The 24,588-nt window shown below is 47.3% G+C and overlaps 1 protein-coding gene across 4 annotated transcripts in view; it reads left to right on the top strand.

The window, feature by feature from the left end:
- sgsm3 (small G protein signaling modulator 3) overlaps positions 1-24,588 on the top strand; it is a 106,841-nt gene that overhangs the window by 55,922 nt on the left and 26,331 nt on the right. For all 4 annotated transcript variants that reach the window (XM_033013544.1, XM_033013543.1, XM_033013541.1 and 1 more), the window contains 5 exons: positions 764-909; positions 3,061-3,156; positions 16,452-16,580; positions 18,367-18,421; positions 21,850-21,980. In XM_033013544.1, the coding sequence (XP_032869435.1) occupies positions 764-909; positions 3,061-3,156; positions 16,452-16,580; positions 18,367-18,421; positions 21,850-21,980 (557 nt within the window). The remainder of the gene's footprint in view (positions 1-763; positions 910-3,060; positions 3,157-16,451; positions 16,581-18,366; positions 18,422-21,849; positions 21,981-24,588) is intronic.

Genomic DNA, 24,588 nt, shown 5'->3' with positions numbered 1-24,588 from the left:
TGAGTTACTGCACCACATTGTGTCTCTTCTTTCACCTAAATGTCAGTTCTTGTGCTGCAGTAAACAGCATTAAGCTTCCTTTTCATATGCTTTCCCTTAGTCTTTGTTTCCTTTGTTGTCAACGTACTTAGTGTGTACATTTTTTATTCAGAAGAGCCACGTCATATAGTGTAATGGGATGTGTTTTCCTAGACTTGATTGATCACTATTGTATTTCCCACTGTTACTTTGTTTCTTTGCTTCTCAACAAATTTTCCACTTTGTTCTCGAATTGCTCTAATTATCTGCTCAAAGAATGTCCATGAACAATTAAGCCCTGAGACTGACTGTGGTCATTTTTATGCGATGATGCTTTGATCTCTCTGGGTTTAGATCAAGGTGTGTGGGAAGGAACTGCAGATGTCGGTTTAAAGCGATGATAGACACAAACAGCTGGAGTAACTCAGCGGGGCAGGCAGCATCACTGCAGTGACGTTTCGGGTCTGAAGAAGGGTCTCGACTCAAAACGTCACCCGTTCCTTCGCTCCAGAGATGCTGCCTGTCCCGCTGAATTACTCCAGCATTTTGTGTCTATCTTTAGATCAAGGTGAATGCTCTCTTGTTGGGATTTTACCTATAGAATAAGGAAGGTGTCCTGCAGTTAGTGTAAAACAAATACATTTGAACTTGAACTTGATAACTCATTTACCTTTACCTGCAGGCTTGCAGGTTTATTTGAGTGCGTTAAACCTTCTCACAGTCACCTATTTTGTGTCATGTACAGAACTGTCCTTGATCACCCTGCACTGGTTCCTGACAGCGTTTGCCAGCGTGATACATATCAACATCCTCCTCCGAGTATGGGACTTGTTCTTCTGCGAGGGCTCTGTGCTGCTCTTCCAGATCACCCTGGGAATGCTGAAGCTGAAGGTACGCATACTGCTGTTTGGAGCGATTGAGGGCGGTATTGTGGCGCAGCGCTAGAGTTGCTGACTTACAGCGTCAAGCGACCCGGTTTTGATTCCCCATTGTTCTTCACGCCGATCCCCCCACACCCGGTCCCCGATGTCTTCCCCTCCCCCCTCACGCTCATCGACCGTGAGGCCCCACCACCACCAAGGCTCCTGTTGCCGCTGAGATCCATGCTTCCACCGCGGCACCTCCTGGTACATCCTTGCCCCGTTCCATGACTGACAGGAAACTTTGACATATGGTCACTTAGTTTTTACTGTATCGTAAAAGGATAGGTGACGTTTTGATTCGGGACCCTTCCTCAGTCTCCTATCACTGCAGGAGTTCTGTAAGTCACAGTAAACCTCCTGATAACCCAGCACCCGCAGCACTTGGCAGATTTCCCAGACAATTGGATGCAATTCATGGAAACATAGGTGCAGGAGTAGGTCATTCAGCCGTTCAAGCCAACACCGCCATTCAATATGATCGTGGCTGATCATCCAAAACCAGTACCCCATTCCTGCTTTCTCCCCATATCCCTCGATTCCGTTAACCCTAAGAGCTACATCCAAGTCTCGCACTAGAGACCTGGGTTCAATCCCGAACACGGGTGCTGTCTGTACGGAATTTGTACGTTCTCCCCATGACCTGCGTGGGTTTTCTCCGAGATCTTCAGTTTCTTCCTACACACCAAAGACTTACAGGTTTGTAGATTCATTGGTCTAAGTGTAAAAATTGTCTCCAGCATATGTAGGAGAGTGTTAATGTGCAGGGATTGCTGGTGGGTGAGGACTCAGTGGGCCGGTGGAGGCTTGTTTCTACACTAGATCTCTCAACTAAACGAAACCTCGTCTATTCAAAATGAAATATATGCAAGGCTAAACATACCAGGTCATGTGTGAGCCCACTGCATGAGGTTCCTCAGAGAGTTTTATTGGTATTCAGAGCATTATGTCTCTCTGAAGATGCATAACTAGAACACGGCCAACTGGTCATTTGGTCAGTTATGAGCGCAAAGTGCTGGAGTAATGCAGCAGACCGGCACATTTGTGGAGGGAATGAATTGGTGACATTTCGGGTCGAGGAGGATCGCTTTGCCCAACACCTCCGCTCGGTTCGCAATAACCAACCTGACCTCCCTGGGCCCAGCACCTTCCCATTCCCAATCCGACCTTTCTGTCCTGGACCTCCTCCATGGCCAGAGTGAGTCCCACCGCAAATTGAAGGAGCAGCACCTTATGTTTTGCTTGGGTAGTTTACACCCCAGCGGTATGAACATTGACTTCTCCAACTTCAGGTAGTCCTTGCTTTCTCCCTCCTTCCCCTCCCCTTCCCAGTTCTCCCACAGCCCACTGTCTCCGCCTCTTCCTTTCTGTTTCCCGCACCCCCCCCCCCCCCCACCGCCACATCAGTCTGAAAAAGGGTCTTGACTCGAAACATCACCTATCCATCGCTCCATCAATGCTGCCTCACCCGCTGAGTTTCTCCAGCATTTTTGTCCACCTTCGATTTCTCCAGCATCAGCAGTTCTTTCTTAAACATTTCGGGTCAAGGCTCTTTGTTCTGACTCGACCCGAAACATTGCCTGTCCATTCCCTCCTCAGATGCTACCTTAACCTCCAAGTTACTCCAGCACTTTGTGTGTGGATCAAGATTCCAGAATCTGCAGTTCCTTTTGTCTCCATTCATTCAGTCGTTCTTTTGATATCATTGCATTCATTTAGACTTTGGAGAAACAGGCCCTTCAGCCCACCTAGTCCGCATCGACCACGAGCACCCCGTTTACGAGCACTATCTTACACACTAGGACCAATTTACAATTTATGTAAAGCCAATTAACCGACAAACCTGCACGTCTTTGGAGTGTGGGAGGAAACCGGAGCACCCGAAGAAAACCCACATGGTCACAGGGTAAAATGTACAATCTCCATACAGACAGCACCACTAGTGGGGATGGAACCCAGGTCCCTGGGGCTGTAAGGCAGCAACTCTACCGCTGCGCCACCGTGCTGCCCGCAAGGCTGGCATATTTGCTTATCTGAGCTGCAGCCACAAGTGCAGTGAAGAAGATGAGTGGAGTGCACTCTGAGATGCCTCATAAAATTAAACTTGTTGCTTTTATTTCAGGAAGAGGAGCTCATCCAGTCGGAAAACTCAGCGTCGATCTTCAACACGTTGTCAGACATCCCATCACAGATTGAAGATGCCGACTCGCTTATCAAGGTCGAGTGATGCATGAACCGTACAACCGGGTCCAGGCAGGGTGGCTCAGGCATATCTCCTCCTGCGATTGCTTAGTATTCATGAGTGAGGGACTAGCCCGTAACAGAGGGTGACACCGTACAGACAGCACCCGTAGTCAGGATCAAACCCAAGTCTCTGGCGCTGTAAGGCAGTAACATAGAAACATAGAATATAGATGCAGGAGTAGGCCATTCGACCCTTCGCGCCAGCACCGTCATTCAATATGATCATGGCTGATCATCCAAAATCAGTACCCCGTTCCGGCTTTTTCCCCATATCCATAGAAGTAACAAGATCGGTCCGAGTCAGCATGGGTTTACGAGGGGGAAATCATGAGGGGGAAATCATGCTTGACTGATCTTCTGGAATTTTTTGTGGATGTAACTAGGAAAATAGACAAGGGAGAGCCAGTGGATGTAGTGTACCTGGACTTTCAGAAAGCATTTGATAAGGTCCCACAGAGGAGGTTAGTGGGATAAAATTAGGGCACATGGTATTGGGGGTAGGGTGCTGACATGGATAGAGAAGTGGTTGGCAGATAGGAAACAAAGAGTAGGGATTAACGGGTCCCTTTCAGAATGGCAGGCAGTGACTAGTGGGGAACCGCAAGGCTTGGTGCCGGGACCACAGCTATTTACAATATATATTAATGATTTAGATGAAGGGATTACAAGTAACATTAGCAAATTTTTAGATGACACAAAGCTGGGTGGCAGTGTGAACTGTAAGGAGGTTGCTATGAGGATGCATGGTGACTTGGACAGGTTGGGTGAGTGGGCAGATGCATGGCAGATGCCATGTCTCCGTAATTCCAACTATACCTTACCCCTTGACTACTAACTGTGCATCCAATTCATCCACCTTATTTCGAGTGCTCCTCACATTAAGGCACAAAGCTTTCAGGTTAATTTTTCTTATCTCCCTTCGACCTTTTGCTTCTATCCTGTTATGGCCCTCTGTCTCCTTACATTGGGTCCCATCCCCCTGCCGTGTTAGTTTAAACGTGACCTTTCCTACACTCTCATTCCTGTTGGCTGCATGGATACACGTCCACATTGTTGACTCCACCCCCCCAGTGTTTAGTTTAACCCCACCCGTGTAACACTAGCAAACCTGCCTGCCAGAATGTCAGTCCCCTTCCAATTAAGGTGCAACCCGTCCCTGTACAGGTCACCCCTGCCCCAGAAGAGATTCCAGTGATGTAGAAATCTAAATCCCTGCCCCCCTGCACCAACTCCTCAGCCACACATTCAGATCCCCTATCTCCCTGTTCCTACCCTCACTAGCACGAGGTACTGGAAGCAACCCAGAGATAACCACCCTAGAGGTCCTGCTTTTTAGCCTCCTGCCTAGTTCTCTAAAGGGCCTGTCCCACTGTACGAAGTAATTCAAGAGCTCTCCCGAGTTTAAAAAAAAATCAAACTCGTGATAAGTACGTAGCGGGTACGTCGGAGCTCGTGGATGTCCCGTAGCGGCTTGTAACGCTAACGGCAGGTACTCAGGAAACGCGGAAACTCGTGAAGTTTTTTCAGCATTGTGAAAAATGTCCATGAGAGCCCCGAGTACCTACGAACGGCTATTTCCGTAATTCTCCGAGTTCGAATCAGGAGAAACTCGGGAGAACTCTTGAATTACCTCGTACAGTGGGACAGGCCCTTGACTCTACCACTTCGCCTCTGTGCTGCCCCCTAGAGGTCTTGGGTAGATCAGAAGGTGAGAGAGAGAGAGAGAGGCACAGAGGTGTTGCAGGTTACCTGAAATTGGAGAATTCAATGCTCATACCGTTAGTTGGGTTGTAGACCACCCAGGCAGAATAGGTGCTGTTCCCCTAAACCTCACCTTTTAGTTTAGTTTAGTTTATTGTCACAAATACTGATGTACAGTGAAAAGCTTTTTTTGCGTGCTAACCAGTCAGCAGAAAGTCAAAACATGATTACAATCGAGCCATTTACAGTGTATAGACACATGATAAAGGGCCTGTCCCACTGTACGAGGTAATTCAAGAGTTCTCCCGAGATTCTCCTGATTCGACCTCGGAGAATTACGGAAATAGCCGTTCGTAGGTACTCGGGGCTGTCGTGGACATTTTTCACAGTGCTGATAAAACTTCACGAGTTTCCACGTTTCCCGAGTAACTGCCGTTAACATTACGAGCCGCTAAGAGACGTCCCGAGCTCCGACGTACCCGCTACGTACATTCTACGTACTTACCACGAGTTTGATTTTTTTTTAAACTCGGGAGAGCTCTTGAAAGAACTCGTACAGTGGGACAGGCCCTTCAGGGAATAATGTTTAGTGCGAGGTAAAGCCAGCACAGTCTGATCAAGGATAATCAGAGGGTCATCAATGAGGTAGATATTGGTTCAGCACTGCTCTCTGGTTGTGGTAGGATGATTCAGTTGACTGATAACAGCTGGGAAGAATCTGTCCCTGAATCTGGAGGTGTGCGTTTCCACACTTACACACCTGGCAGTGCAGAAAGCCAAAGCGGACATGTTGATGAGGGTTACGGGACGGGGAATTAAAATGGCTAGCAAGTGGAAGCTCAAGTGCCTGGGGAGGGGAAGGGATGGATGGGGATGGGTGAGCAAACCAGGGAGTCATCGAGAGTGTGGCCACTGTAGGAGGCAGAAAGAGGTGGGGAGAGGTAGATGTGACTGCTGGTGGGCTGTGCTGTAGCTGGCAGAGATTTAGCTTAGTTTAGAGATACAGCGCGGAAACAGGCCTTTCAGCCCACCAAGTCCATGCCCATCAGCGATCCCCACACACTAATGCGACCCTACACACACCTGGGACAGTTTACATTTATACCAAGCCAATTAACCTACAAACATGCACGACTTTGGAGTGAGGGAGGAAACCGGAGATCCAGAAGAAAATAATACGGGATTTAAATGGAACAGGCCCTTAAAAGTTCCATTATTTCTTATAACTAGCTGTCTGGATTCAGCCCATGATCCCTCAGGGAAAACCCTCTCTCCAGCACCCTCTCCTCACTGTTACTCTTTCCTCCATTTCATTACACATCTTTCCCAAGTTGTTGTTCAGTCATTCAGCGGTAGACTTGCTGCCTTCCATCGCCAGAGACCCGGATTCGATCCTGACTACGGGTGCTGTCTGTATGCAGTTTGCACGTTCTCCCTCTGACCGTGTGGGTTTTCTCCGAGATCTTCGGTTTCCTCCCACACTCCAAAGACGAACAGGCTTGTAGGTTAATATGGCTTTGGTAAAAATTGTAAATTGTCCCTAGAGTGTAGGATAGTGCTCGCTTACTGGGAGATCGCTGGTCAGCGTGGACTCGGAGGACCAAAGGGCCTGTTTCCTCCTTGTATCTCGAAGCGAAACTTCATTGTCCTGCTGCTTTGGAGATAAGATCCTGTGGAATGTTGAGAAGGGGAACCAGAACTGAGAGGAGAGGGGAAGGGAGCAACAGTGCGGGAAGTGCGACAGTTGTGATTGAAGGCTCTTTCAACTGTGTCGGAGAGGAAACTGCGGTTCAAGAATGAGGAAGGGTCATCGGAAGGTCTGGTGCGGAAGGTGTTATCATCGGAACAGATGTGGCAGAGACAGAAGCAAGTGGCATACAGTACTTACAGAGAGTGCGAGGACCTGGTGACAAGAAAACAATTGCAGCCTTTTTAAAAAGGCACAAAATGTGAGGTTTTCCCGCTTTGGATAAAGGACGCAATAGACAATAGGTGCAGGAGTAGGCCATTCGGCCCTTCGAGCCAGCACCGCCATTCAATGTGATCATGGCTGATCATCCCCAATCAGTACCCCGTTCCTGCCTTCTCCCATTATTTCCTGACTCCGTTATTTTTAAGAGCCCTATCTAGCTCTTCTTTGAAAGTATCCAGAATTCCACAGACTCACAGCTCTCTGTGAGAAAAAGTGTTTCATCGTCTCCGTTCTAAATGGCTTCCCCCTTATTCTTAAACTGTTGCCCCTTGTTCTGGACTCCCCCAACATCGGGAACATGTTTCCTTCCTCTAGCGTGTCCGAACCCTTAACCATATAACCATATAACCATATAACAATTACAGCACGGAAACAGGCCATCTCGACCCTTCTAGTCCGTGCCGAACACATAATCTCCCCTAGTCCCATATACCTGCGCTCAGACCATAACCCTCCATTCCTTTCCCATCCATATAACTATCCAATTTATTTTTAAATGATAAAAACGAACCTGCCTCCACCACCTTCACTGGAAGCTCATTCCACACAGCTACCACTCTCTGAGTAAAAAGTTCCCCCTCATGTTACCCCTAAACTTCAGTCCCTTAATTCTCAAGTCATGTCCCCTTGTTTGAATCTTCCCTACTCTCAGTGGGAAAAGCTTTTCCACATCAACTCTGTCTATCCCTCTCATCATTTTAAAAACCTCTATCAAGTCCCCCCTTAACCTTCTGCGCTCCAAAGAATAAAGCCCTAACTTGTTCAACCTTTCTCTGTAACTTAGTTGCTGAAACCCAGGCAACATTCTAGTAAATCTCCTCTGTACTCTCTCTATTTTGTTGACATCCTTCCTATAATTAGGCGACCAAAATTGTACACCATACTCCAGAATTGGCCTCACCAATGCCTTGTACAATTTTAACATTACATCCCAACTTCTATACTCAATGCTCTGATTTATAAAGGCCAGCACACCAAAAGCTTTCTTTACCACCCTATCTACATGAGATTCCACTTTTATTCCCAGATCCCTCTGTTCACCTACAGATCCCTCTGTTCACCTTAATAATCTTATATGTTTCAATAAGATTCCCTCTCATCCTTCTAAACTCCAGAGTATACAAGCCCAGCCGCTCCATTCTCTCAGCATATGACAGTCTCGCCATCCCGAGAATTAACCTTGTAAACCTACGCTGCACTCCCTCAATAGCAAGAATGTCCTTCCTCAAATTAGGGGACCTAAACTGCACACAATACCGCAGGTGTGGTCTCACAAGGGCCCTGTACAACTGCAGAAGGACCTCTTTGCTCCTACTCTCAACTCCTCTTGTTATAAAGGCCAACATGCCATTCGCTTTCTTCACTGCCTGCTGTACCTGCGTGCTTACTTTCATAGACTGATGAACAAGGACCCCCAGATCCCGTTGTACTTCCCCTTTTCCTAACTTGACACAATTTAGATAGTAATCTTCCTTCCTGTTTTTGCTACCAAAATGGATAACCTCACATTTATCCACATTAAACTGCATCTGCCATGCATCTGCCCACTCACCCGACCTGTCCAAGTCACCCTGCATTCTCATAGCATCCTCCTCACAGTTCACACTGCCACCCAGCTTTGTGTCATCTGCAAATTTGCTGATGTTACTTTGACACAAAGTGCTAGAGTTACTCAGCGGGACAGGCAGCATCCCTGGAGAGGAGGAGTGGGTGACATTTCGGGTCGAGACCCTTCTTCAGACTCTAATAAAGTCCTGAGAACACAGTGTGTGATTAAGTAGTACATCAGTAACAAACAAATAGCAGCAGTTTGGATCAAGGTAGTCAGTTGTAGACGATGAGTTTATTATCACGTGTACTGAGGTACAGTGAAAGACTTTTGTTGCGTGCTAACCAGTCAGCGGAAAGATGGGTTTTTTTGTAGAACACACTTCTATTGACTCCATTTACAGCCCACGCTGCCTCGGCAAGGCCCGCAGCATAAACAAGGATGAGTCACACCCTGGCCAATCCCTCTTCTCCCCTCTCCCATCAGGCAAAAGGTGCAGAAGTGTGAAAACGCACACCTCCAGATTCAGGGACAGTTTGTTCCCAACTGTTATCAGGCAACTGAATCATCCTACCACAACTAGAGAGCAGTGCTGAACGACTATCTACCTCATTGGTGACCCTTGCATTATCCTTGATCGGACTTTGCTGGCTTTACCTTGCACTAAACATTATTCCCTTATCATGTATCTGTACTCTGTAAATGGCTCGATTATAATCATTGTTTTTCGCTGACTAGATAGCACGCAACAAAAGCTTTTCACTGTACTTCGGTACATGTGACAATAAACTAAACTGCATCTGAATTGATCACGACAAAGGCGAGTTTAATGGGAGCATGCGAAATGAAACCTCGTTGTATTAAAGTAACGCAGGAGATGAGAGCCTAGTGTGTTAACGAGAACACTGGAAATGGGGGCACGATGTATTAATGATAGCCTGGAAATCAGTAGTTGGCCAGATGTTGAGGAGTTGGATTACGGAATATCAACGTTTTACTGTAGCTGTGTTGCGTTCTACAGAAGCAAGACTGTTCTCAATACTGAGAAAAATGTGGTGGAATTAAGTTATTAATAGTAAACCTGAAACACAGTGTGTTATGCAGAAATAGGTTGGTCATAAATGATTCAGAACGCTCTGCACTGATGCACTGTCAGGAGGAGAGTAACTTAAAACATGTGTGATACAGACTTGCTCTTTCAAAAACCCTCCTAGTTTTAAAAAGCAGGATATTTAACCTGGAATTGGACGATGAATGGAGACTGGGTCAGACTCAAGAGACAATTACCAGTGAGGGACCTTTGCAACGTTGAAGCACATTTTAAACATTGTCCCTCTCACCTTACAGCTATGCCCTCTAGTGTATGATATTTCCATCTTGGGAAAAGGCTTCTGACTGTCTACTCTACCCATGCCTCTCATAATTTTACATACGTTAACCTTTAGAAACCATTTCAATTTTCTTGAATATATTTCATGTATTGGCTTCAATTGCTTTCAGTGGTGGAGTGTTTCAAAGGTTCACCTCTCTCTTGGGGATAAAGTATGTCCTCATCTCAGTTCGATGTGGCTTCCCCTCACCTCAGACAGTGATCCCTGATCCCAGACTCCTTGCTAGGGTTATCCTTCCTGTTTCTAGGCTGTCTATTCCTGCTAGGATTTTGTGGGCTTCGATGAATGTCCTCTTTTTCTTCTAAACTCTAGTGGCTATAATCATCAACAATCTCCGATGAAAAGTAAGCCCTGAACACCCTTTGCTGAACTCCCTGCACAGCAAGACGATCCCTCCTCAAATACACGATACTCGAGGTGCGATTACAGCACCACATTCCTGCTCTTAAACTCAAATAGACACAACAAGCTGGAGTAACTCAGCAGGTCAGGCAGCATCTCTGGGAAAAAAGGAATAGGTGATGTTTTGGGTTGAGACCCTCCTAAACTGATAAACTCTAATCCTCTCCAACGAAGTAACACTATTTGGCTTTGTTTAAGAAGAAACTGCAGGTACTGGTTCACACCGAATATAGACACAAAATGCTGGAGTAATTCAGCAGGTCAGGCAGCATGTCTGGAGAAAAGGAATAGGTGACGTTTCGGGTTGGGGCCCTCCTTCAGACTTAGAAGCCCTTGCTGTCTCCTCCCCTTCTCAGCTCTCCCTCAGCCCTCGGGCTCCTCCTCTTCCTTTCTCCTTTCTTCTCCCCACCCTACATCAGTCTGAAGAATGGTCTCGACCCGAAACGTCACCCATTCCTTCTCTCCATAGATGCTGTCTGTTCCGCTGAGTAACGCCAGCTTTTTGTGTCTATTATCCACGTTGGATTGCAACCTTGTCGTGGTCGGGGAGCTTGTGTGTCTCAGTGACCCCTAGAGCTATGTCAGCGGGAGATTCGTCTCCTGTTAGGGTCTCCCATGCTGGACAGGTGGAAGGGTAGAGGTGAGATGAAGAGCGATCCACTGGTCCTCCAGGTTGGAGGTTGAGCACAGGGCTAACAACCCTGTCTCGTAAAACACATATGTTACAGAAACAGCAAGTGAAGGAATTAACACTACTGGGCGTGATGGACTTCCAGAGCTAACGACAGATGCTAGGATGAATGTACAATGGACCTGACCTGGGGTAGTGTCCAGAAGCTAGCCCAGAACAGACAGGAGTGGAGGACCTTTGTTGCTGCCCTACATGCCAGGAGGCATAATAGGCAACAGGGATAGATAATTTCAGAGATTAGTACTGGTATTTGGTCTATTATTGTTGCGTGTACCGAGATAGAGTGAAAGAGCTTCACATGCAATCCAGGCAGGTCATGCCATACATGAGCAGATCAGGTGGTGCAAAAGAGAAAATAAACCATGCAGAATATCTTCTTCTTTCGTGTGGCGTGCACAGCCTAAAGTTGTTGAACAACTTGTTCTATTTGATCTTCCGTTTGTGCACGTCGAGTTGATTGCATTAGTCGAAACAGGGCGGACCACGTGAAGGTTGCAATCTTCCACCCCATGCAGAATATAATGTTACAGCTATAGAGAAAATGCAAGATAAAAAAAAGTGCAAGGTCCACAACAAGGTAGATTGGAAGATGACAAATGTATCCCTAGCATATCACAGGTCAATTCAAGAGAATGATAACAGCAGGGCAAAAGCTGTTCTTATCGTATTTACACAATACTTCCTAATGTATTGTGCAGTGTTATGACAAAATTCAATTAAGTAGGTTGGCATAAAAAATAAAAAGCAATATATCAAGTAGGACAAGTCAATAGTAAATTACTGTACACTAATGGAGTAGTTGGGTTGTAGGTAAAGCATAGATGAAGATATAATGAAGAGATAATTATGAAGATCTATTAAATGTATTAAATCCACTGTACTAATTTGGGGCGGTATGGTGGTGCAGTATTAGAGTCACAGCGCCAAAGTCCCAGGTTCGAATCTGACTACGGGTGCTGTCTGTACGGGTGCTTCTTTGTACGTTCTCCCTGTGACTGCGTGGGTTTTCTCCGGAATCCCCGGTTTCTCCCCAAACTCCAAAGACGTGCAGGTTTGTAGGTTAATCGGCTGGGTATACTTGTAAATTGTCCCTGGTGTGAGTAGGATAGTGTTAGTGTGCGGGGATCGCTGGTTGGTGCGGACACGTTAGGCCGAGCTGTATCTCTAAACTAAACTAAACTAATGCAGCACGTTGTGCTTCAGAGGAATAAAAAAGTAATACATTACAATAAAGTATGAAGATGGGACTGTTCCAAGTCAGTGTAGATTTGAGGAGCCTCGAAATAAAGAAATAGGGGGAAATAAGAAGGTAGACAAAAATGCTGGAGAAACTCAGCGGGTGAGGCAGCATCTATGGAGCGAAGGAAATAGGCAACGTTTCGACCCGAAACGTTGCCTATTTCCTTCGCTCCATAGATGCTGCCTCACCCGCTGAGTTTCTCCAGCATTTTTGTCTACCTTCGATTTTCCAGCATCTGCAGTTCCTTCCTTAACAAGGGGAAATAAGATATGAAGTACATTATGCAGAAAATTTGGGATGAAATGACTAAAATCACTGTGGGATGGGAAGTTCATCAGTGATAAATGCCTAAAAGCACATTAATTACAAAGATCACCCAGTGTGTGATGGAAAAGCAAGTCAATAGTTGTTAAACCCCAGTGCACTCTGCAGAAGTGAAAGTACTGCATTACGTGGAATGTGTGGGGAAGTATGTCGGCAATCTGCAACTTAAAGCGCTTTGTGTTTTATAGAAGGAAATAATTAATCGCTAATGGTGAGGAACAAATTGTGAATAATTCAGCATCAGAAATATAAGCAGGTTTGCAGAAATATATCAGTTGCAAATAACTAAAGTGACTGAGTGATGGAGGAGCCTGCAATTGATAATTTAAGTCACTGTTATGAAGAAGGTGGTTATTAATAAATGATAATTTGGTCACACTCCATCATTTGCAACCTCTGGTTGCCTTCATTTGGGTCATAAGGTCGTAAGTGATCAGAGCAGAATTAGGCCATTCGGCCCATCAAGTCTACTCTGCCATTCAATCATGGCTGATCTATCTCTCTCTCCTAAGCCCATTCTCCTGCCTTCTCCCCATAACTCTTGACATCCATACTAATCAATAATCAGTGGCGGACTGGGTCTAAAAATATTGGTTGCCAGGAGACAAAGGGGGCCCACTTCATCAGGGGCCCATTTGCCATCGAGCAAGCTGACACCCTGGCCAGTCCGCCACTGTCAATAATCTATCTATCTCTGCATCCACTTGGCCCTCCACTTGATTCACCACCCTCTGACTAAATTGATTGAATATTAGGACTGGATGTTGCAATCCCTAAGGTTTTTCACTTCAGTTGACATTTGGTATTCTTGGGGGTGACCACTAGGTGATTTTGCTACTAATCAGACACATCTTCAGTTGTGTACCTCAACGTCACTGGGTGTTTCGGCTTTTTAATCACAAGACACCCTCAGTCGAGGCAGGCCCACCGCAGGGTGATCAGACCTGGGTGTGTGTCTTATGGTTAGCCTCTAGATGGTCACCTGGCAGCCCAGACAGCATCTTTTCTCTTCAGCCTCAGCCAGTGACTGCTCCGTTTGGCTTTTTTTCCTTCCTTATCTCCTTCCTAAAGGAACATCCTTTAATTGTGAGGCTATGGTCCTAGACTCTATCCATTATGCTGGCCCAGCCTCTGCTGTTATCGCCACCCCACTCTGCCCCACCAGCCTCTATCCACCTTTCCTCACCTGCAGCCAACTATCATCTGTTGGAAGGAACTGCACATGCTGGTTTACACAAAAAGCTGGAGTAACTCAGTGGGACAGGCAGCATCTCTGGAGTGAAGGAATGGGTGACTATTCTGGTCGAGACCTTTCTTCAGTCTCAACCCGAAACGTCACCGATTCCTTTTCTCCAGAGATGCTGTCTGATCCCAACAATTTATCATTTATCATTTTAGTCACTGGCCACTTTATTATTTGTTACCAGCACACTACTCCATATGGACACCAGAGACTACAGGCGCTGGAATCTGGAGCAAAAATCAAAGTGCTGGACGAACTCAGCGGGTCAGGCAGTATCTGTGGAAGGGAAGTTGACATTTTGGGTTAAGCTCTGTATCAGGACTGAAAGAGTAGTGTGGAGATGGGCAGTATAAGGAGGTGAGGAGGGGTAGCAGCGTGACAGTTTGACACAAAAAGCTGGAGTAACTCAGTGGATCAGACAGCATCTCTGAAGAAAAGGAATAGGTGACGTTTTGGGTTGAGACTGAAGAAAGATCTCGACCAGAAACATCACCCATTCCTTCACTCCAGAGATGCGGCCTGTCCCACTGATTACTAACATTAGTAAAACAATGAAGGCGCAGTGGGTCATCAATAGGTAACTTGAAAAAATATTACACTGAAGTCAGTAGTAAAAGACAGAAATACATTACCATGTCTGTGTGAGACAATAGACAATAGGTGCAGGAGTAGGCCATTCGGCCCTTCGAGCCAGCACCGCCATTCAATGTGATCATGGCTGTCATCCCCAATCAGTAACCCGTTCCTGCCTTCTCCCCATATCCCCTGACTCCACTATCTTTAAGAGCCCTATCTAGCTCTCTCTTGAAAGTATCCAGAGAACCCGCCTTCACCCGCCTGAGGCAGAGAATTCCACAGACTCGCAACTCTCTGTGAAAAAAAGTGTTTCCTCGTCTCCGTTCTAATTGGCTTCCCCCTTATTCTTAAACTGTGGTCTCTGGTTTTGGACTCCCCAAACATCGGGAACATGTTTCCTGCCTCTAACCCTTAAAAATCCTGTCCAAACCCTTAAAAATCTTATATGTTTCAATAAGATCGCCTCTCATCCTTCTAAACTCCAGAGTGTACAAGCCCAGCCACTCCATTGTAATCATGTATTGTCTTTCCGCTGACTGGATAGCACGCAACAAAAGCTTTTCACTGTACCTCGGTACACGTGACAATGAACTAAGCTCAAACTCAAAGCTGCAGCAAGTAAGAATTTCTCAAAAATGGCATTGTTTCAGAATCAGGGGTCAACCATTTAAAACTGGGGCTGGGAAATCTTGGAATTCTCTCCTGCAGGACTGTCACATATAACATGCGATTAAGACCAAGATAAATTGTTGGTCTCCAGAAAAATGGAAGGCCATTTGGAACAGGCAGCGAGGGGCCCAGATCACAGCAGCATTGACCTTATCAAGCATGGGGCAAGCTGGAGGAATGGAACTTCCGTTCCCACTGCCCCCTCCCCCCTCTTTGCCACCCAAGATTCAAGAGAGTTTATTGTCATGTGTCCCAGATAGGACAATGAAATTATTACTTTGCTTCAGCACAACAGAATATAGTAGGCATTAATACAGAACAGATCAGTGTGTCCATATACCATTATATAAATATATACACACATGAATAAATAAACAGATAAGGTGCAAATAAACAGATAATGGGCTATTAATGTTCAGAGTTTTGTTTCATTTGAGTTTAATAGCCTGATGGCTGTGGGGAAGTAGCTGTTCCTGAACCTGGACGTTGCAGTCTTCAGGCTCCTGTACCTTCTACCTGAGGGTAGTGGGGAGATGAGTGTGTGGCCAGGATGGTGTGTGTCCTTGATGATGTTGCCAGCCTTTTTGAGGCAGCGACTGCGATAGATCTCCTCGATGGCAGGGAGGTCAGAGCCCATGGTGGACTGGGCAGTGTTTAGTATTTTTTCTAGTCTTTTCCGCTCCTGGGCGCTCAAGTTGCCAAACCAAGCCACGATGCAACCGGTCAGCATGCTCTCTACTGTGCACCTGTAGAAGTTCGAGAGAGTCCTCCTTGACATACCGACTCTCCGTAATCTTCTCAGGAAGTAGAGGCGCTGATGTGCTTTCTTTATAATTGCATCAGTGTTCTCGGACCAGAAGAGGTCTTCAGAAATGTGCACGCCCATGAATTTGAAGCCCTACCATTTGAAGCTCCCGTTGATATAAATGGGACTGTGGGTCCCCATCCTACCCCTTCCACAATCAGTTCCTTGGTTTTGCTGGTGTTGAGGGCCAGGTTAATGTGCTGGCACCATTTGGTCAGTCGGTCGATCTCTCTTCTATACTCTGACTCTTCCCCATCAGTGATACGTCCCACAACAGTGGTGTCGTCAGCGAACTTGATGATGGAGTTTGCACTATGACCGGCTACGTAGTCATGAGTATTGACTCCCACTCCCACTCTTAGCCTCCACTCTGGAGTTTCCCCTCTCTACGACCTTGCCCTCTCTCCTGTACTTTCCCCTCTCTGCTCCACTTTCCCCTCGCTACCCTACTCCCCCTCGCTACCTTTTACCCTCTCTGTGCTACTTTCCCCTCTTTATTTCTTCCCTCTCTCTACTTTTCCCTCCGCTACTTTCCCCTCTCTACTTTCCGCTCTCCACTCCAGTCTCCGTTTGTTGGTTTCCGTTCCCTGGTCTCGCTCCACACCCGAGCCCAGACGAATTCCAAAGATGTCCCAAAATATTTCGATCAACTTGTTGCCTCCCTTTTGCAGACGAGTGCAATAAATACCTGGTCCTTTCTCTTCAGGAGTCGATGACGATAGCTGGCTCGTTGGCCGACACGATGATTGAAGCGCAGAGGAGCAAGCATCTAGCTTACTTGATAGCGGAACAAGGCCAGCTAAACTCCCAGTCTCCACTGCCCAGCTTCTCAAAGGTGGGTGACTTATCTGTTCATGTCGGCCTGGGCAATGCTGTCTGTATGGCTCGGAGGAAGAGCGTGAAGATAAAACATGTGTAGGAAGGAACCGCAGATGCTGGTTTACACCGAAGATAGACACAAAATGCCGAAGTAACTCAGTGGGACAGGCAGCATCCCTGGATAGAAGGAATAGGTGACGTTTCAGGTCGAGACCCTTCTTCAGTTTCAATCCGAAACGTCACCTATTCCTTTTCTCCAGAGATGCTGTCTGACCCGCTGAGTTACTCCAGCATGTCCACTGTCATGTGGTAGCTCTCGCTGCAACCCCTCCTCACCTCCATATACTGATTCAAGATTCAAGAGAGTTTATTTTCATGTGTCCCAGATAGGACAATGAAATTCTTGCTTGCTTCAGCACAACAGAATGTAGTGCACATACATAAATACAGAACAGATCAGTGTGACCATATACCATTGAATATATATATACACACATAAATAAACAAACTGGTAGAGTGCAATGGGCTATTAAAGTTCAGAGTTTTGTTTGAGTTGAGTTTAATAGTCTGATGGTTGTGGGGAAGTAGCTATTCCTGAACCTGGAAGTTGCAGATTTCAGGCTCCTGTACTTTCTACCTGAAGGTAGCGGGGAGATGAGTGTGTGGCCAGGATGGTGTGGGTCCTTTATGATGCTGCCAGCCTTTTTGAGGCAGCGACTGCGATAGATCCCCTCGATGGTGGGGAGGTCTGAGCCGATGATGGACTGGGCAGTGTTTGCAACTTTTTAGGAATGTAGGAATGTAGAACTGCATGTAGGAATGGGTGACATTTCAGGTTGAGACACTTCCTCAGACAAAACAAGGGCATGTTAGTGTGGGCACACAGTGTGTGGGCACGGGGCTGGTGGACTGAGTTGGTGCAGGGATTGAGCTGGGTGTGGAGTGGGAGCGGGCAGAGTGGGGCCCAGAGCACCAGTCATGAAAGGGGCACTGGGCAAAGAGCGCTGGGGGAGAGCACAGGATGGCATTAGGGGTGATGGGATGTGAGGGATATCCCCCCCCCCCCTCCTCCCGGGGGATGCAGGGAGAGCGGATCGATGGGGAGGGGGGAGTGCCGCGCAAAAGTGGTTGCAGGGTGAAGTAATTTAGTTTAGTTTAGAGATACAGCGCGGAAACAGGCCCTTCGGCCCACCGAGTCCGCAGCGACCAGCGATCCCCGCACACTAATACTATCCTACACACACTGGGGACCATTTACATTTACATGTGTTGGAAGGAACTGCAGATGCTGGTTTACACCAAAGAAAGACACAAAACGCCTGGAGTAACTCAGCAGGACAGGCAGCATCTCTGGGGAGAAGGGGTGGGTGGGTGACGTTCCGGGTCGAGACCCTTCTTCAGACTGAGAGAACTAGTGTGAACGGGTGTGATCAGTGGTCGGCGTGGACATGGTGGACTGAAGGTGCAGGAAGGAACTGCAGATGCTGGTGTAAACCGAAGATAGACACAAAATGCTGGAGTAACTCAACGGGACAGGCAGCATCTCTGGGGAGAAGGGACGGGTGACGTTTCGGGTCGAGACGTCTGAAGAAGGGACTCGAGCCGAAATGTCACCCCTTCATTCTCTCCAGAGATGCTGCCTGTCCCGCTGAGTTACCGCAGCTTTTTGTGTCTATCTTTGGTGGACTGAAGGCCCTGTTTCCATGCTGTATCTATTAATCATTCAATCGATCAAGTTTGGAAAGAGATGGTCATGGCCAACTCCTCGATGCTTCCTCTCATTCTTTCCTCTTTATCTTTAGATTGTTCGACGACAGTCCCATCGCAGGAAGTCTGGCCTGGGAGCCCTGCTTTTCGGTAAATTTATAGTTCATTCATCATGGCAGCAGAATTGGGCCATTCGGCCCATCGAGTCTGCTCCCCTATTCCATCATGGTGGATCTACCTTTCCCTCACAACCCCATTCTCCTGCCTTCTCCTGCTAACCTTTGACACCCGTACTAATCAAGAACGTGTCAATCTCTGCTTTAAAAATACCCATTGACTTGGCCACCACAGCCGTCTGTGGCGATGAATTCCACAGATTCACCACCCTCCGGCTAATGTTCTGAGCAAGAGAAATCAGCTCATCCACATCCCCCCCCCCTCCACACATTCCCCCAAACCCCGCACCATCTTCCCCTCAGATACTTATCCAGCTCCATTTAAGTGCTGAGGTTGAATCAGCCTCTGCTGGTGCCTCGGGCAGTGTTTCAGATCCAACCACTGGGTTAGAGGAGGGAAAGCTGCCTTAAGTCGCTCTTGCTGCTTCAGATGTTTTCCACCATTGTGTGACTGCTTTTTCTTGACCCCTCTGCCAGTGCGAACAGATTCTATCTACTCTGACTATCCTTCATCCGTACCTCCAGAACGCACACCTCCAGATTCAGGGACAGTTTTTTCCCAGCTGAACCATCCTAGCACAACCAGAGAGCAGTCCTGACCTCCCATCTACCTCATTGGTGACCCTCAGATTATCTTTGATCGCAGGCACGGAAATGGCTATCAAAACATGCGGGGGGACACAATCTCTTGGCGGCCGCGCGCGCACGCACGCACACACACACACACGCACACGCAAGCACATGCACGCACACACACGCGAGGCTTCGGCCATGGGCCCTGTGGACGGTAACATCGGGAGCTGACCTGGTTGGTGACCGACTCCCAACTCCAGCAACAGCAGCTTCGTCCGCCCCGAATCGTGGGGCTTGAATCGGCCCGTTCACGGGGGCTTTCATCGGCCGGTGGGGGCTTCAACATCGGGAGCCTCGATCGCCTCGATGCAGCAGTTTGATTTTAAGCTGCGTCGGGCGCGGAAAGGCCCCACGAACGGGCCGATTCAGCCCTTAGAAAGCATCTGATAAAGTCCGGATTACAAAACATGGATGGATCGTCCCCACCTCTCAAAGCATGGTGTCCCCCTGTCCCCCCCAGGATTTCCGCCCATGTTTGATCGGGCTTAACCTTACACTAAACGTTCTTTTCATATCATGTATCTTTACACTGTAAATGACTTGATTGTAAGGGTGTATTGTCTTTCCACTGACTGGTTAGCATGCAGCAACAGCTTTTCTCAGTACCTCGGTACATGTGACAATAAAATAAACTATACTAAACTACCAAATATTGCATCCCTCGCATCCTCTCCTGATCCAAGGAGAACAACCCCAGCTTCACCAGTCAATCCATAGGTCTGGAGTCATTCAGCCCAGAAAACACACGTCTGCACCTTACCTAAAACCTTCGTGTTCATAGGTTTCAAGGAGCTGAATGAGGCCATTCGGCCCATCAAGTCTACTCCACCATACAATCATGGCTGATCTATCTTTCCCTCCCAACCACATTCTACTGCCTTCTCCCCATAACCCCTGCCACCCGTAATAATCAAGAAGTCTTTTCCTGAACGCGGTGCCAGGCTCAACACTCCAGTTGTGGCTGAACCAATTAACCACCATCTGTAAGGGTGAGGTTTTCGGGTCAGAGCCCTTCTTCAGACAGGGTCGTTTCTCGGCCCGAAACGTCACCCCATTCCTTGTCTCAAGAGATGCTGCCTGTCCCACTGGGTTACTCCAGCATTTTGTGTCTGTCTTCGGTGTAGACCAGCATCTGCGGTTCTTTCCTACACACCTATATAACTATCTACCTTTACCCTCTATTCTTCTCATTCCTCCTCCCAAAAGGGGACATTTCAAATTTTCAAGGTTAATTTTCATCTGCCATCATTCCGCCGACCTTTATTCACTTCCCTGAGGACAATTGTCACCAACAAGATTTGCCATTTGTCGAAGTTTGCGACAGATGCAAATTTAGAAATATTGACCTCGGCATCCATCCTAATCAGTTTCAGTATAGTTTATTGTCATGTGTACAGTGAAAAGCTTTTGTTGCGTGCTTAACAGTCAGCAGAACGACAAAACATTTACAGTGTATATATACATGATAAGGGAAAAAGGGGAGAACAGTCTTGCTTCTGTAGAACGCAACACAGCTCCAGTAAAACATTGATATCCCGCTATCCAATACTTCATTCTCACAGAGAGTGTTGAGTCTGTGGAATTCTCTGCCTCAGAGGGCGGTGGAGGCAGGTTCTCTGGATGCTTTCAAGAGAGAGCTAGATAGGGCTCTTAAAAATAGCGGAGTCAGGGGATATGGTGAGAAGGCAGGCACGAGGTACTGATTGGGGATGATCAGCCATGATCACATTGAATGGAGGTGCTGGCTCGAAGGGCCGAATGGCCTACTCCTGCACCTATTGTCCATTGTCTATTGTCTGGCCAACTTGCTACTGATTTCCAGGCTATCGTTAATACATCGGGCCCCCATTTCCAGTGTTCTCGTTAACACACTAGGCTCTAATCTCCTGCGTTCCTTTAATACAGCAGGGCTTCATTTTATGTACTCACATTAAACTCGCCTTTGTTGTGGTCCATTCAGATACAGTGTAGTTTATTGTCACGTGTACCGAAGTACAGTGAAAAGCTTTTGTTGCGTGCTATCTAGTCAGCGGAAAGACAATAATTTCAATCGAGCCATTTACAGTGTATAGATACATGATAAGGGAATAATGTTTAGCGCAAGGTAAAGCCAGCAAAGTCCGATCAAGGATAGTCCGAGGGTCACCAATGAGGTAGATAATAGTTCAGCACTGCTCTCTGGTTGTGGTAGGATGGTTCAGTTGCCTGATAACAGCTGGGAAGAAACTGTCCCAGAATCTGGGGGTGTGTATTTTCACACTTCTATACCTTTTGCCTGATGGGAGAGGGGAGAGGAGGGAGTGGCCTATGGTGCGACTTGTCCTTGATTATGCTTTAGCTTAGTTTAGAGATACAGCGCGGCGGAAACAGGCCCTTCGGCCCACCGGGTCCGCGCCGACCAGCGATCCCCACACATAAACACCATCCTACACCTACTAGGGACAATTTTTACAAGCCAATTAACCTACAAACCTGTACTTCTTTGGAGTGTGGGAGGAAACCAAAGATCGCGGAGAAAACCCACGCCGGTCACGGGGAGAACGTATAAACTCCGTACAGACAGCACCCGTAGTCGGGATCGAACCCGGGTCTCCGGCGCTACATTCGCTGTAAGGCAGCAACTCTACCGCTGCACCACCGTGACGGCACCAAATGCTGCTGGCCTTGCCGAGGCAGCGTGAGATGTAAATGCAGTCAGTAGAGGGGAGGTTGGTTGTGTGATGGTCTGGACTACGCTCATGCCTGGTCTCCACCCGTTCTCACCAACAGGGGACAATGACGATGCCGAGGCCCTGAAGGCGAAGAACATCAAGCAGACGGAGCTGGTGGCCGAGCTGCGAGAAGCCATCCTGCAGGTTGCCCGTCACTTCCAGTGCCTCGACCCCAGAAACTGTAGCATCGTGAGTAGATTCAACACAGCAACTTTTAACACAAAGGGTGGTGGGTGTACGGAACAAGCTGCCAGAGAAGGTAGTTGAGACAGGGACTTTCCAAACATTTAAGAAACATGGATAGGACAGGTTTGGAGGGATATGGACCAAACGCGGGCAGATGGGACTAGTGTAGCTGGGACGTGTTGGCCGGTGTGGACATGTTGGGTGGACCGGCCTGTTTCCACACAGTATCATTCAATGACTCTAGGGCAGCTTCCACCTTGCGTGACCCAGTCACGATGAGCTCAACCACTCGTCAAATTATTATTATTATTATTAAAACTCTCCTTTAGGCTTTGCCACTCTCACCTTAAAGCTGTGCCCTCTAGTATTTGATTTTGCACCCTGGGGAAAAGGTTCTGACTGTCTCCTCTATCTATCCCAAATCAATGCTTTGGGTTCAGTTGCCTGGTCTGCATGTGTCTGGGAGTGGAGGAACAGATATCAGAGATGGGTGGGGTAGATAGTTGGGCAAGGGATTGACTAAGCATGGTGGTAGGGTGCTGAACTGTAGATTGCAGAACAGTACAGGAACAGGCCCTTCAGCCCACCATGTCTATGCCAAACATGATGTCTGAAGAAGGGTCTCGACCTGAAACCTCAGCCATGATCTGAAGGAAGGGTCTCGACCCAAAACGTCACCCATTCCTCTCCAGATATGCTGCATGTTCCGCTGAGTTACTCCAGCATTTTGTGTCTATCTAAGATGTAAACTAAACAGATCCTCCTGCATATAGTGCAAATCCCTTTATTCACTGTCTGTTCACAGATGTATCTAAATGCCTCGTAAATAAACATTGCTGTCATATCTGCTGATACCATCTCCCCTGGCATTTCCAGACATCTATCACACTTTGTAAGAAAAACATTGCCTCATGTATCTCCTTTAAAATTTCCTCCCCTCACCTTAGACCTGTACCTAAAATATTTGACATTTCCACCCTGTGGGAAAAAAGACTTCAACTATCTTTAACTTAGATAGGGCTCTTAAAGACAGCAGAGTCAGGAGATATGGGGAGAAGGCAGGAACGGGGTACTGATTGGGGATGATCAGCCATGATCGCATTGAATGGTGGTGCTGGCATGCAGGGCCGAATGGCCTACTCCTGCACCTATTGTCTATTGTCCTATCTGTGCTTCTTGTAATTATATATATACCTCTATCATGTCGCCCCTCGATCGCTGATACTCCAACAAGAATAATCCAAATTTGACCAACCTTTCCAAATACACCCCAGTCCACAAACCCCCTGGTAAACCTCTACACCCTCCACAGAGCCTCCATATTCTTACAGTCACAAAGCTATACAGAATGGAAAGAGGCCCTTCAGTCCAACATATCCATTCCAACCAAGTTGGCCTTCTGCCTACAATAGGCAATAGGAGCAGGAGTAGGCCATTCGGTCCTTCAAGCCAGCACCGCCATTCAATGTGATCATGGCTCATCATCCCAATCAGTACCCCGTTCCTGCCTGCTCCCCATATCCCCTGAATCCGCTATTTTTTAAGAGACCTATCTAGCTCTCTCTTGAAAGTATCCAGAGAACCTGCCTCCACCGCCCTCTGAGGCAGAGAATTCCACAGACTCGCAACTCTCTGGGTGAAAAAGTTGTTCCTCATCTCCGTTCTAAATGGCTTACCCCTTATTCTTAAACTGTTGCCCCTGGTTCTGGACCCCCCCCCCCCCAACATCGGGAACATGTTTCCTGCTCTAGCGTGTCCAAACCCTTAACAATCTTATATGTTTCAATAAGATACCCTCACATTCTTCTAAATTCCAGAGTGTACAAGCCCAGCCGCACCATTCTCCCTCTAAACCCTCCCTCTCTGTAGATCTCTCTAAATGTTATTGATATCTGTAATTGTCTCCGCTTCCATCAGTTTTCTGGCAGCTCCTTCCAGATGCAGACTACCCTCTAAGTGAAAAAGTTGCCCCTTACCATCTTTCATTCTCCTTAAACTGATACCCTCTGGCTTAAAAATCCCCTACAGTAGGGAAAAGACTGTGAAAGTTCACTTTAACCATGCCTCTCATGGTTTTATATCACCCCAGAGCCTCCTATTCTCCAAAGAACAAGATCCCAGTTTGCCCAGCCTCTCCCTCTAACGCGTCTGCATGACTAGGTAACATCCTGGTGTATTTCTTCTGTAGCCTTTCCAAATTACTGACACATTTCCTATAGCTGGGCAATCCAGATTAGATGTGGAGTGGCACGGTGGTACAGCGGTAGAGTTGCTGCCTCACATCACCAGAGACCCGGGTTGGATCCTGACTACAGGCGCTTGCCTGTACGGAGTTTGTACGTTCTCCCCGTGACCTGCGTGGGTTTTCTCCGGCATCTCCGGCTTCTTCCCACACTCCAAAGACGTACACGTTTGTAGGTTAATTGGCTTGGCATAATTGTAAATCATCCCTCGTGTGTGTGTAGGATATTGCTAGTGTATGGGAATCGCTGGCCGGCGCGGACCCGGTGGGCCGAAGGACCTGTTTCTGCGCTGTATCTCGAAAATTTTAAAAAAAGATGAAGCCGTCTAGATGAAGGGTCTCAACCCAGGACATCAACGGACCAAAATG

This window comes from Amblyraja radiata, chromosome 38, assembly GCF_010909765.2.
Source record: "Amblyraja radiata isolate CabotCenter1 chromosome 38, sAmbRad1.1.pri, whole genome shotgun sequence".
Taxonomy (NCBI): domain Eukaryota; kingdom Metazoa; phylum Chordata; class Chondrichthyes; order Rajiformes; family Rajidae; genus Amblyraja; species Amblyraja radiata.
Note: the sequence above shows the minus strand (reverse complement) of the source record. Positions and strands in the feature narration are given on the sequence as shown.